The 15,503-nt window shown below is 32.8% G+C and overlaps 1 protein-coding gene across 1 annotated transcript in view; it reads left to right on the top strand.

The window, feature by feature from the left end:
• Positions 1-801: 801 nt before the first annotated feature.
• LOC134277862 (uncharacterized) overlaps positions 802-15,503 on the top strand; it is a gene marked incomplete at its 5' end in the record, with an annotated part of 28,412 nt that continues 13,710 nt past the window's right edge. The window contains 9 exons of the mRNA XM_062760160.1: positions 802-973; positions 1,319-1,395; positions 1,563-1,634; positions 3,043-3,211; positions 3,395-3,505; positions 5,282-5,355; positions 5,474-5,545; positions 10,805-10,934; positions 13,035-13,067. Of these exons, the coding sequence (XP_062616144.1) occupies positions 802-973; positions 1,319-1,395; positions 1,563-1,634; positions 3,043-3,211; positions 3,395-3,505; positions 5,282-5,355; positions 5,474-5,545; positions 10,805-10,934; positions 13,035-13,067 (910 nt within the window). The remainder of the gene's footprint in view (positions 974-1,318; positions 1,396-1,562; positions 1,635-3,042; positions 3,212-3,394; positions 3,506-5,281; positions 5,356-5,473; positions 5,546-10,804; positions 10,935-13,034; positions 13,068-15,503) is intronic.

Genomic DNA, 15,503 nt, shown 5'->3' with positions numbered 1-15,503 from the left:
TTTATTTTTTAGTATATATATATAGAAACTTTTTATGAAACCATATCTCATAATCATGGTAGCAGAGGGACAAAATAAATAACGTCGCATATATACAACATTTCCTCATATATTCCTGAACGATAACCTTATATACATGATCTAGTTTTAGATAACTTAAAGGATTCACTATTAGTTCCTGTTCGTTATCTTTTTATAGTTGGACAATATGAAATACTGGTGTGCCTAGATCCAGTACACAAATAAGATATATTGAGGTAGGGTACGCATATCGAAAATCATTTTCATTTACATGTATATGGGTTTTTTTTTCAGTGAGATTCATTTGGTTATGATAAAAAGGTTGGTTGTGAAAGTAGTAATATGTTTTTAGAATTATTTTCTGTTAATCAAATTAACACAGATAATTTTTAGGATAAAATATTTTGGGATTTTTTAAAATTTCACCTTTAGTGTTTCATTGATATTATTGCATGCATTAATCATGCCTCATATTTTGCTTATGATATCACTACTGACATTCCAGAAAATCAAATTTTCAAAGCAAAGGTGCGTAAAATTATAAAAAAGTAAGATAAGGTATTCCTATTCCATGTTGCATATAAGTTGCACATAACTGCATTTTCAGTTTATGTATATAAGATGCGTAAAAGACTTATGTACCAGTGTTCAAGATTCAAAACAGGAAAAGTATAAATTCCACGGCGTCCCACAACATACACACATTTTGGATCATAGCATCTGCATATCGATTTACATTATTATTTGATGCTTTATATTTTAATATAAATCTATTTTCAGATGATTATCAACTTGATTCCCAGCTGGTTTGTGATATTGTTATCATTAACTAGTGTTGTCTATTCATGTGATGATGTGAACACCATAGCTTGTCAAGGACTGAACAACACAATAGATGTCTGTAGCGATGACTGTTTTTCACAGATGTGTCAACGATTTTGTGGGAAGTGTCGTGAGTATCAGATGAAACCACAGACAGTTTCTATATTATTTTTAAATGATGTTTCTGTTAAATGCACAAGAAAATGTTTTTAAACGTACTTTACGAATGCGATATCCCTTCTCTACATGCATTGAAATATGTAAGCAAGGACGCCCCCCATCGCACAGACATGCACATCCTTACACATATCCTTACACATACCACTTAAATTATTCTGTTACTACATTCAGGGAATGGACTTCAATTACTTCAAAATCAATTAGTTATAAAAGTGCTTTACTACAAATTGCTTACACTTCAATGTACAAAGTATTACATCCCAGTTTTATTAAAATGTTTTGTCCTTCCTTACAGCTTTAAAATGTTATCATTGCTTGTCTGTGAACCCAGCAAGTTGTACTTCAACTGAAGAATGCCAAAACGACCACTTTGTAAGAATAATTTCTTATTGAAATTAACATGGCAGAGAAACAAGTTTTTAACAAAGTTATATTTTGTTGTTGGGAGAAAAAAATATATATAAGAAGGATGGGGCAGTTAAAGATAATCATTAATACTAGCGACTATGCAAAATCGTGTCACATTTTTATCTTTTTAGTCTTGCATCCAGGAAAAGACTTTGTCAGCCAATTTTTCCCTGGAATACAGACTTGGTTGTGTTACTCTGCAGGTATTCAATTAATAATGATCAGATTGCTGCTTTGGCAAAAAAGTAAGGTTTGTTAAGGAAAGGGAAAATTCGTTTTATAGGTAAGGAATGTGGTAAAATAAAATATTATTAACAAATCATTTTTCCATTTAGAAATCATAATAATTATTCTGTATTTCTATTTTATTATGCTGTGAATACTCTTTTACTGCAATTAATTTTTTTATGGGGAGCAAAGATAGGACAGGTTACGCAATGTTTATATGGATTTTTAAGAAAGAAGAAAAGGAATATAGGTAGATCGAAATTCATTCACCAGAAGTATAAAAAAGTCAAATTGATTTTGAAGACTTTTCATCCTTATAAATCACCTGTATGACGCAGAGGTTAGGGCGTCTGCTCTAAACTCGCGAAGTAGAGTTGATCATAAGGTCGTGGGTTCGAATCCCACTGTAGGACGTGGAGACCGGTCCTTCTGATGAGACCGTATAAAACAAGGTCCCGTGTCGCTTTAGGTGGTGGCACGAAAAAGATCCCTCACTGCTCAAATTGATGGCCCTGAGTGCCGAGTATAGGACGAAATTGTAACTCTCCACCGGCAAGTGGTGACGTCTCCTATTGAGTGAAAAATTCTCGAGAGGGACGTTAAACAACGCCAATCAATCAATCATCCTTAGAAAGATTCCTATGAGTATAAGTTTGATTTCTGGATTTAGAATTTAAAACATGTTCTTCTATACCGCAGTTATTACAATGAGCATCGTAAACAAAGATAATATTATCACAACATTTATCATATCCGATATGCTAAAAGCTAAAAAATTGGTGGTGCGCATATATGCCTTTTAACTTTCTTACACGATTCTTTTAAATATTTCTTAAACACATAATCATTTCTGACATAATGATCAAGTTTTTCCCCTTTATATTTCGCTGAGTGTCTGTCATAATATTAATCTTCAGAAAAATTAATAAAGAAAGGAACTTCTGTCGCAATTCAAAGATCGGAGCTCCCATAAGGACTTTTAAAATGATTGCTTTATGGAAGTTATTTTCAATTTTGTCGAAAAAAGATTTTGCATATATAACCATTGATATAACGAAGCCAAATTGTACTTCCCCGGCACTTTATTGTTTTACTTTGTTAAAGAGCAGAACCTTTGATTTGAAAAAAATTAAACCACCTTTACATGCACATAAGGATGCTCTGTGTTCAAGGATACTGAAACTGACCCAGTTGGATTTAAGGCGTCAAACGTAAAAAAAAAAAGTAGATATGAATAACAAACTTTGATTGGGAAGACTCGCTTGAACTGTAAACTCGACTTTTCGATAACAAAAATTTTCTGATCTGTTTCATTTTAATTCTGTTAATATGATGCTTCTATTCAGATAAATATTCTGTATACACATACAAGAAACTTTAAAGGTATGTAACCAACTGTATGGTGAGGGCTGTCAGAGTCCCGGAGTTTGCAATGATCACAGAGGGAGTTGTTGTAAAACGGATCTCTGTAATGGAATAGCATTGTCATCGAAGGCAAATCGTGAAGTTTCAACAAGACCCGTTTCAAGGGAAACAATGACTAAGAGGACTGGTACTAAATTAATGAACCTTTATGTTTATTACACAGTGTATATATTTTATTAAATATTATTATACATTTTTACTTCTTTTACTTGCTAATTTATTGGTAAGATGTCTGTATTAGGATAAATTTCAACTTTGAAATATGATAACATACACTTAAGGCTGTAATCATTGAAATTTTATTTTTTAGTATGTCACGACATAGATCCAAAAGCATGTGCTAGTTTTAAAAGCTCAGTGGCGGGGGCGTGTACAAGGTCTTGTTTCCAACAGTCATGTCCTCGAACATGTGGATTATGTGGTAAATGCGACACACACATAGATTACTGCTAGCTGAAGTATATTTAGCTCACCTTAGCCAAAGCTGTAAGAGGGTGTTTCTGATTGAAGTTTGTCCGTCTGTTATTTGGCGTCGTTGTGCCTTTCGTATTTTCGACTTCTTTTCCAGAACTACCTGAAAGATTGAAAAAAAAAATTAGCTAATAACATCATTGGTTGAAGGGGATTCAAGTATGATAAAGAAAAAAGGCTATACACCATCTTAAAAGGAGACATGATCAAGAAAAACAAAGCTAAAGATGGTGTTTTAATATGATCAACGACGAAAAGGGCCAGAAAAAAGATATTTCTGTGAAAGCTTTCGAAATCATGACCCTAGGTGATACGACAAAGTTTGAATATGATTTTATTGTAAGTGCGTTTCAAAATCTTAATTCTCTTCTACATTTGGAGGGGCATCATAAATATTTAAATCAAGCACACTTAGGTATTGCTAATTTAAGGTTTCGTCAAAGGTCAACATGTCTAAAAATTTATTTTTACAATAGCTCCGAAACTTTGTATGGTATAAAGTCAAAACGTTTACAGTTTATAAATATATCGTTGATTAATAAATAAAAAGTATCACTTGATAAAAAATATTTTTAAAAAGAGTTTTTTTTTTTGAGAAAAATTGTAACAGAATATGTGCATATTTAAAGAAAAATGCACCTGTATATTAGTGTATTTTTTAAAAAAATTATATTCATTTTTAAGAAGAATTTTGCTCAATTAATATTATTCCAAGTATTTTTTTTTATCAAGTGATACTTTCTATCTGTTAAAAAATGAAAAAAATTAATAAACTGTATAAGTTTTGACTTTATACCTCACATAGTTGTGCGGCTATTGTGAAAATAAACTTTTGGACATGTTGACCTTTGACGAAACCTTAACAGTCATGTCAACATGGTATAGGACTGGGGATCAATATGGGATTCATTTTATATTGAAATAAAAAGAAAATATATTTATTTTTTTTTCTATATATGCCAAATAGTCACGAATGAATCCTGAAACGTCGTGTAGATTCAGCACTTTTCTTTTTAAATTGAGATCCAGGGGAAAACGTTTTTCTTATACATCCCTTTAGTAAATTAAAAGTGAAATTGAAAACAAAAGTGTGCTAGTCTAAGTTCTATGGCTCCGGATCCAGGGATAACGTTTACAAATGTATGCTGGAAAAATCTCTGTAACAGCAAAAAAAATTGTCACATTGATGTTGAAGCATCCCAACGCAGTGTACAGAATTAGACATAGGCTAGGGTGACTATCTTACCAAATCAGCTTTTATAAACCTGTGGAACAGCAGGTTTGTTTACTCGGGTCGACCAAAGTACTTTTATCAAAATATGTGTTGGATTCATTGCACAGGTTTGGGCTAAAATCGAGTATTGCATCTTTTATATGTGCCATGATATTTATGTTTCAGAATCTAATTTAGCTCAATTAGAATCTATTTTAACTATAATGGCTTGAGGCCTTGATGGGGTAATTTGGTGTCAATATTTTTTCTATAAGAATAAAGATGGAATATTTTTAAAATATATATATACGAGTTGTTAGAACAGCGAGATAAAAATGAGCGTAATAGCTCATAGGCCCCTTGTCTTATTTTTGATTTCATTGGCTACTTGTATATTTCAGTCTAAAGTTGCACCATTCTGACCAGGCCTGTTACATGTAGCTTAGCTAGCATATTGTAGATATCTAAAAATTGTAGATTAAAAATTTACAATTTTTCTTCTTCTTATTTTAGTTGAATGTATGTATTGCCCTCGTGTTGATCGTCCAATAAATTGCAATTCAACAATAATTTGTAGCCCTGGTGAGGTAAGAAAAGAGAGAGAGAGAGAGAGAGAGAGAGAGAGAGAGAGAGAGAGAGAGAGAGACTAGTGATCAGGTTAAAATTTTTTGATTTATTTAAAAAGGAATTGTATTTTTTCTCTAGAAATGTTACACAATGAAAATGGTTTCAACAGAGGGAGTTCATAAATATAGGTTGGGATGTCTTCATGAAAAGGTTAGTGTTCCACTTAAAGACATAAAAATAATCTATTTTGTTGAGATCATTACCTCTCTCCGTCCCAAATTAAAAACAAGAGGCCCATGGGCCACATCGCTCACCGGAGAATGTCACTTTATCAGTAAAGCATACATGAATAACTTTGCCATTCTTGAAAAGAAGATTGTTAAAGATTTTCCAATTTATTACTTGATCTTCCATTGTGACGCTTCACTACCCCCCCCCCCCACCCCCTTCCAAAGGACATTATTTGAATTAAATTAAATCTTATCTTATTGTAGATATTTACATGTCAATTTGACTAAACAAAACTTCTGTTCTGGAGAAGATTTTTACTATATATTCTTATGCAAAATTTGATTCCTCATTGTGGCCATTCCCTGTTTCATACTTGGATATTTTACTTGAAAAAGACGTTAATCATGTTAATGGTAATCTTAAAACCAAGCTATATGAGAAACGTGATGACTTTAACTTTTCTATCGTCAACTTCCCTTATTTGTGCAGTATTAAACCTTCATCTCCAGCATATGGAGTATATATATTATCAGCTGATTCGATACGCAAGAGTATGCTCTACGTATTAAAAATTTCTAAAACGAGGCAAATTATTGAAAGTAAGTTAATGAAACAAGAATTTCAGCAGTCACGTTTAAAGTCATCATTTCGTAAGTTCTATGGTCGATACAATGACCTTGTCGGCAAATACAATTTATCATTGAGTCAAATGCTGACTGGACTGACGTTTTTCATTCTTATTGTTAGCCCATTATTTAATATTCACTGAATTGACGACGGTTTTTCCGTGATTTCCCAATCATGACAAGGAGCAGACGGCGGATGTGACCAGTTAGCAAGGAATGCTTATTCTTTCATGGCACCTGATTCCACCTCTGATGTTTTGGAGGTCTGTATTTGTTCTGTACCTTTTTGAATTGTTTCATGGACTTCGACATTGAATACTGTTCGTTATCTCCATACCCTAACTCCAGGGGTCATAATTTGAACAAACCTGGATCTAAACCTGCATCCGTCGCAAATCTCGGCCAAAATGTACGATCCTCTCCCATTCTGGCTGTGGTTGAACGAGAAGAAAATCACTCGTAGTTCATTAAAACATTGGCAAATGCGAGTAAAGCATAGTCGGATGATGAACTTTGATGTGACCATTCATTACCCAATCGCAGTGTACGAAATATTTCTCTATACTACTGATGTAAATTGTTGATTTCAATTGCGAATAATTTAATTCTGGTCGTAACGCTGTATTTGATTGGATAAAAAATTAACTTCATATCATATAGAATGGGTTGTCTACGTCACAATGACTTTCGTCAAAAACATATCAATCCGCCTGACGTTACATTCAAATTTTGTACAAATTAAAGTCATTTTGTTAGAACAACCATCTTTTTTCTTACATCACATGAATGAAAATTAAATTATAAGCAATGTATTTAATAGCTACCCAGTTTATACGATATAAACTGGGTTGGAACAGTTTATGCTTTTTTATAAACCGCTTCGCGGTTTATAAGGCGTAAACTGCCCCAACCCAGTTTATACCGTATAAAATGGGTAGCTATTTAATTCATTTAAGGATTGAAGCTTATTTCAACTTATGTTATGCGATATAACATAACTTGGGACAGTTTACGCTTTATAAACCGCTTCGCGTATAACATAAGTTGAAATAAGCTTCATTCCTTATAATTTAATTTCAATGTAGACAATGAGACAATTTTTCCATTTTTTCCTTCGAAAAAAGGCTTCAAATATAGCATATTTTAAAAGTTAACGTCAAGCGGAGATATATGCGTTTTTGACGTCACTCATTGTGACGTAGGAAAGTTATGTTATACAAAATGGATAAAACCGTCTAGCCAATCAAATTACGTGTTACAACTAAAATTAAATTATTCCTTAATAGAAACAACACTTGTCATTGACTGAATATGACGTCAAAATAGAGAGGCGTAAATATTCAAGATTACGACACTTTTTGTGATCAAGCAGCCACGGGTAGGAGATTAATAGAATCATTCATTACTACGAGTGTGGGATAGTGAAATTCCACCGAGGGGACAAGATTCACGGTCTAGGACGAGGCTTTACTTATTCAGCCAAGAAAAATCATATTTCCCAAGGGCTTCACCCGAGGGGAATATGATATTTCTTGGCTGAATAAGTAAAGTCGAGTCCTAGACAGTGAATCTTGGCCCCGAGGTGGAATTTCACTATTCCCACACGAGTATGTAATGAATGATTATTTTTTCGCATTATTTCCTTCCAAAATAACGGCCTGTCAATGATGTCGCCATGATAGGGGTAAAAATATAAAAATAAAAATTCTCTTTTAATTTTCCATCTATAATTAAAAATCTGAATACACCATTATATAGAGCGTACCTGAAAATGGTTTACACGTAGTGTAAACTGATCAAATGAATTTCGGTCCATGTAAATCAATTAGAAAGATAAAAACTGGGAATAAAAAAACGTATCTATCCGATACCGTACAATTTCATTTAAGAAGAACCCTCCGCGATCTAAAAATAGTGCCATTTAAAAAGTAAAATTACTACATTATTTTGAAAGAAAAAAGGTTTATCTTAATAAATTAATGACAACATTTTAAGTATATGTTATATTTTTTAACATTGTCACAATTTCTTTATATAAAGACGGAATGTTTACGTTATCGTTCGCGGCGTAGTAATACACAGTGTGAGACAGAAAAATCTCACACTGCTGTCTCACACCGGAAAAGTCAATCTTACACTGTTGATCATGAGAGAAAGCTATATGCGGACTCCGAACTGTTGCTTGAGACGATGAACCACCTAAACATGGTTCCATCAGTTCCATATAAAAAAAATACTTATCATGGATTTCGTGTTATAAAGATATTTTAAGGTATATTCCTAGGTAAAAATTGATCCCACATGGTGTCCCAAACCTACCACCAAGACTTCTTAAATATTTAAACAATCTTAAAACTACACTACCCGGGGATGCTTCCATATAAATATCACCAATCATGCAATGGTTTGGCTGGTTTTGAAACGAAGATTTTAAAAGATATTTCCTATACATGTATAAACTTATAAAAAAAGAAAAAGAAATTCATAGTAGGAACAACGCCCTGAAAAAATGTATGACAGTTTTGCCATACCTTTTTAGCTCACCAGAGCCGAAGGTTCAAGTGACCATTTCTGCTCAAAATTTGTCCGTCGTCTGTCATTGTCGTTGTTGTTGTACACTTTTCACTTTTTCATCTTCTTCTAAAGATCCTCTGAGCGAATTTCAACCAAACCTGCCACAAAGTATCCTTTGGTGAAGGGGATTCAAGTTTGTTCAAATGAAGGGCCAAGCCTTTTTCCAAGGGGAGATGATGATGATGAATTGATGAAAATTTAATGCCATCTTTAAAAAATCTTGTTCTCCAGAACCATTGGGCCAGGAAAGATAAAATTCATGTGGAAGTATCTTCGGGTAGTGTAGATTCAAGTTTGTTCCAATCATGACCCCTGGGGGTAGGGCGGTGCCACAATGGCTTATCAAAGTTAAACCTAGGAATATATGGGAAATTCTTTTTTAAAAATCTTCTCCAGAACCATTAGACCAGGAAAGATAAACTCATTTGAAAGCATTATAGTGTAGATTCAAGTTTGTTCACATCATGACCCCCAGGGGTATGACAGGGCCACAATGTTTGATCAAAGTTTTACATAGGAATATATGGGAAAAAAATCTTTAAAAATCTTTTTCTCCAAAACCATTGGGCCAACAAAGATGAAACCAATGTGGAAGCATTTTCAGGTAGTGTTGATTCAAGTGTGTTCAAATCATGACCCTTCGAAGTAGGGCGGGGCCAAAAAAGCCAATTAAAGTTTTACATAGGAAAACAGAGGAAAATCACTTTAATATGGAAAGATCCTCCGTTAGAATTAATTCAAGTTTTTTTTTTTAAATTTTATGACCCCTAGGGGTAAGGTGTGGCCATAATGAGCAATCAAATCTTCACATACAAATATACAGGAAAAATCTTTGAAACTCTTCTTCTCAATTATGCAAAATTATACATTTATTTTTTATTGAAATAGTGACATTTTCAAGTAAAAAAAAATCAAATCCCTTCTACAGAACAAGTTAACTTTTCATTACTGAGCTGCTTTGTGTTTTTTAACCAGCCCATTTGCTCAGGTGAGCGGTGTGGCCCATGGGCCTCTTGTTTTTAGATTCATATGATGCACTCTAGAGAAATGCATGATTTTTTAAATGAAATTGTTAACATTACAGCTATTCTAGAAATCTCTCAGACAAAAAGACCTGATTTAGCAAAATTCCCCCAAAACATTTATCTCTGTTTTCATTTGTTGGTTTCTGATGCAAATCCTCCAGGTACAAATGGACTATCAAAAGCGGGGTTTCTCCATATTTGAATCTGTTTTAACTAAAAATTGACGCTTTCTAAAAATGCTGCATATGATGACATACAACACTTTATACAAACATTGTTCACTATGAATCATGCTTTTTGTAGACAACTGTCTTTTCAATAAAAATAGAACTCGTGAATATGCCTACATGTACCAAGTATATAAATTTACAGGGACTTTTGTGAGCTTGAAATTTAATAGATTCTGACACATCTGTTTCAAATTTGGATGTTTTATTATTACTAAGACGTTTATGGTACCCTAGCATAAAACTTTAGGATAATCATGACTTCATAATTTCAATTATGAGCCTCCCTTATGTAGAAAATCACCCTTATTAGTTATTACCTGCACATCAGGTTTATGTCTCTCAGTTGATTAGATACGCGAAAGCAAGATCTACTATTAAAAAATTTCCAAGAGAGGCAAGCTATTGAGAAACAAGTTGAATAAACAAGGATATCAACAGTCTCGTTTGATATTATTTCGATAGATTTATGGTCGATAAAATGATATTGTTAGCAAATGTAGTCTATATATCAGTAAGTCAAATGCTGACTGACAGTTTTTATACTTATCGTTAGGCCACTATTTACACACTGAATTGTCTACTGGTTTCTCCATCATGGCAAAGAGCACACAGTGGGTATGATCGGTCGGCAGGGGATACTCACTCCTCCATTTCACCTGATCCCACCTCTGATGTTTTTGAAGGTCCATGGTAGCTCTGCTCCTGATTTGTTTTGTTTGAACGGACTTTGAACTTGAATACTGAACTCTATGTCTACAATTTTACGTATATCTTTGTTTAAAGGGCTGTGAAACAATGAATGACACAGTTCAACATGCCATTGGAAGAAGTGATGGTTTTGATATACCCGTCGAAGGAAACTGCTGCATTGGCGAGCTATGCAACCAAATTAAACCAGTGCAAATTCATTATGGTAATAAATGTAGTTTTTTTTATACCAAATTATGCCTTCAGGAAATCAATATGTTCAATTTTACGAAATAATTGTTAACAATTCAGTGTTTAATTAGCTAACCTGAGGTGAGAGCTCTTGTGTGGGTTTTTTAAATCAGATTTATCTGCGTTGTCTGGCCCCATAATGACCAGCAAATTTTAACTTCAAAATATGTAAGAAAAATCTTTCAAATAAAATGATTTTGTTAAGAACTACTGGGCCAGAAAAATGTTGTATTAAATTTTATTATATAGAGTAGATTCAATATTGTTCAAATAATGAACCTCAGGTCACAATATGTAGTGAGAGTTGTACATAGGAATATGAAACGAATTTGCATAAAATATAATTCAAGAACAGCAAAACCATGCTCAGTCATTTTTTTGGGGGGGTATCTACAGGTCGAGTTACTTTGTTCAAATCATGACTTCCTGGGGTAGTGTGAAGCTACAATAGGCAATTAGTTTGATATTGGGAAAATCTTTTTTAAAAATCGACATCTCAAGAAAAGGAAAACCAAGTTAAATGATACTCATATGGAAGCATCCTCAGATAATGTAAATTTTATTGTTCAAATCATGACTTCCGGTATTAGGATGGAACCACAATGGATAATGAAAGTATTACATGGGAATTTATGGTGATCATAATTTCAACTCTCCTTTTGAAGAAACTTATGTAGCCAATTTTAGATATCTGCCTTTAAAGTCAACTTTTCGAATGATCGTTATAATTACCTTGTTTAAAACTAACCTATAACTGTGTCGAATTTTGTCTTTCTTACATTTGTTTTTACACTTACTTGAATTACGAAATGTGATGTCTGTTTGATCATTACATGAAGTTCACTGTTGTTAATCTTCATTTAATGGACTTCAAATCTTAATTGTTATTGGTTATCTTCATATTTTAATTTATGGAAGCATCCTAAGGAACTGTAAGTTCAAATTTAAATTTGTTAGTATCATGACTTCCAATTGTAGGATGAAGCTACAAGTATGTATATTATCGAATTCTATTAAATTGTATGTTTTATTGATGGAACAGTCGCTGCTCAAGAAATCTGTAGAGGTGATATACTTAGCGCTATTTACCTACTGATAAACGGCGATGGCTTTCTTAAGAAAACGGGGGATAATATATTCAGCAAATGTAAATATTTAAGTGTTTACCAATCATAACGCCTGATGATGCGATCAAGGACTTTTACATGTGGAAGCTGCTAATGAAGAATAACAAACCATAATGACCCAGGAGAGCTTTGTTAGTCATGGACCTTTTGTTTTTATTAAGATGGAGCATTGCATTTTGTTTTTGTCTTTTGTCGAAAGCAAAATGCTTGCTTAAAAGGTCTGTAACATCAACTTATTTGTCAATACGCGGCCTCACGCCGGAACATTTCATGAAGAACATTTAAAATATACCGGCGTTAATCATCATACACTGTAATTCGTGTATTTTATTTAATCTCGAAACTTTAATTCATTTCTTATATTTACAATTTTACAATACTTTTTCAATAAGTTGCTACATCGATCATTTTCGATACAAAATAAATTGCAGTATTTCATAAATTCTCAAAATTCTTTAAATATTAACTTAAATGAACATTTTTTTATAATGAATCGCAACAAAGGTATTAAATTTAAGGATCATTTTGGAAAAAAATAGCAAGCAAAATAGTTTTGACATTTATTGTTGTTCATGAGAAATAAACTTTTTTCTACTTTGTAAAGAATCCAAGAATATAAATAAGTTTCCACAAATCATTTTTAATTGGAAACTGATAAATATGAAATCAGAAGCCTTCATGTCCAGTAATAATCAGAAGCCTTCATGTCCAATAATGATAATTATGTATCTGTTTTTAGGGTTTCCATACACTTAAAGACCATTTTCTTTAAAACAACTGTAAACTGAAATGTTTCATCCAACAAACAATGGTGATTTTAAACCATCGGTATTTTTTAACTAAATAATTTAAATTATATTCCAAGATTCGAGATTTGTATTCATATCTTTTTTGCGATTAAAGAAGTCAACAACAAAAAAAATGAAAATCCAGTTTTTTTCTTGTAGGTTCTAGGTCATTCACTTGGAGAGACTGTGTACGTAAGTATGATGCCTTCGATAATCAAATTCTATTTTAACAATTGCATGCGCATCAATTTAAAGTAAACGGTAAGGGTGTGAATAATAGTATAAACTTTTAGAGTTTTATTTTGATTAACGAAAAGAAATATACTATTAAAATAAATCGGAATACCTAATTAAATAAAGTGCCGCACCACAGCATGAACCGCCCGTCAAAAAATTACAATTTTCTTAAACAGTTTAGCGTGCACGAAAATCATGTCTACTTCGATTCTAAGATTTCCATGTTTTTTCCATTCCTTAAAATATTTATCCATTCCCTGTGATGTAGGCATTAATTATAATAAATATTACATCATTGATAGATTTCTATGCTGGTTGTGTTAGACCTTGTCTAATGCCCATCATAATAATCAATATCAAATGTCTTAACACCTTAATCTATACCAAATTAATTTTGAAAAGAAAAGGCTGACCATCAAATGACATATGCCATTTAAACTGACCAGCTATTTTTCTGTCTAATCCCTAAAGGATACAGATAAGACTGCTTGATCAGATAGCCTTCCTACATTGAACTCATTAATTAATCTTTAACTGGATGCTTGTCTACTCATTACTACCAAGAGATGAATGTGTCTGCACTATCTACCATAAACAAATTTTTAAAACATATAAAATACTTAAAGATTTTTTTTGGTTTAGATTTAATGTCCGACAGGTTTTAATATGTAATTGATATGGACATGCTGATTCCACCCCACCACGTGAAATTAGTTTGTAAATTAATAATATTATATAATATCTGCAGTTTAGTTTATTAGCGTGCAATATAAAATTAGTTTTTATTACTTTTCATCAAATTCATTTTAAATCTTAGGCTAGCCAACAAGAGCTATTTTTAATCCAAAGTACAGGCTTACTCATTTGCCCAATACTCAATGGATATAGATAACACCAATGGTCTACCAGTTAGCTCCTCACACTAAACTCATTAATTTCTCTCTAATTTGACATGCAATTTTCTGTCATCAAAATTCTTCTTGACCAGTGCTTGTAAATTACACTCATGGGAGAGGTAGAATTTCTCTAACATACATTATATTTGTTATAGATTGCTGTCAAGTATATATGCTTAAAAAAATAAGTATTTTCTTGATTTAACACTTTTTCAATAGGGGACAGTGCTATACTCTTACATTATTTGGAATGTGAAAATGAATAGTAATAAGACACATTTTTTTTTTAATTTCACTAAAATTAAAGGTCAACTGACCTTGAAATAGGTCGCGACACACCTTCTACCTAAGATGCATAAACTAGCCAAGTTTGATGATTGTAAGTCTTATAGTTTTCTAGTTATGGGTCGGAAAGGATTTTTCCATATTTGGCTATAACTTCTTAATTAAAGGTCATTTTGGAAAATAGATTGCATGAAGTTCTTTAAAAACGAGCAACTTTTAACAAAAGTATAAGATGAGTTCTAGGTGCCAGGTCTTTTTTAAGTGAAAACGTCATTATTCAACCTAAATTTGACCAGTTTAACTAAAAAATTCCAAATCTTTATATTGCACACTTTGTAACTTCCAAGCATCTTCTTAAAGATGATTAGGCTTCTGTGTAAAATGTACTTGGAAGTTCTGGGATCAGATCATAGTTATAACCCCCTCCCCCATCATTTTCAACCCCTGATTTGACCCCCAAGGTAAAATGAAAATTCTGAAACCTTATTTTACATATACACGTGGTATCCTCAACCATCTTTCAAAAGATGATGTGGCTACTGCGCAAAATAGAAAAGCAGCTCTTCAGACCCGATTTTTGGAAAAAAAAAAAACGTCATTTTTTTCTGATTTGTTCATAAGGTAAAATTTTAAAATTCCAAGTGTTTTTTGCACATCTTTTGGACACTGCTTATCATATTCCAACAGAACAGATAAATTGAACTACTAAAAGAAAAGAAGATCTTGAGGAAGTAGAAAGAGTGACAGATGAACTGATGGATCAGGGTAGCAATACATGTATACCCTGTTGATATGCCTATCAGGGCTAATTATTGATGAAACATGATTTCTTAGATGAAACGTTTATTAAATCAAAGTACTCAGAAGTACAGAGAGCCGGGCCCATTTACAGAGTAGAGTGAATTTCTTACATGAATCATACGTTTATATTCTGATGAAAAAACTATCCATATAAATGATAAGACACTGACAGTGATTTTTTCAATCCTAATACCACGGTCCGATTCTGTCGGAATCAGAATTAATCTGGTACCGCAGCTGAATGTAAACAAACGGGCCAGTCTTGTTCCCTTTCCTGCTTTACCTCGTATGTGTAGAGAACTACGATAACACTGATTATCAAAAATCCTTACGTTACTGAACTATTTTCTTTGACTTAGAACTGAATGGACACGTTCATGACGTCACGTAATGGCGTCGCGGACAACAA

Source organism: Saccostrea cucullata, unplaced genomic scaffold (assembly GCF_032062105.1).
Source record: "Saccostrea cucullata isolate Sc308-1 unplaced genomic scaffold, CSIRO_AGI_Scuc_v1 ctg6552, whole genome shotgun sequence".
Taxonomy (NCBI): Eukaryota; Metazoa; Mollusca; class Bivalvia; order Ostreida; family Ostreidae; genus Saccostrea; species Saccostrea cuccullata.
This window is presented reverse-complemented; position numbering and strand designations above follow the sequence as displayed.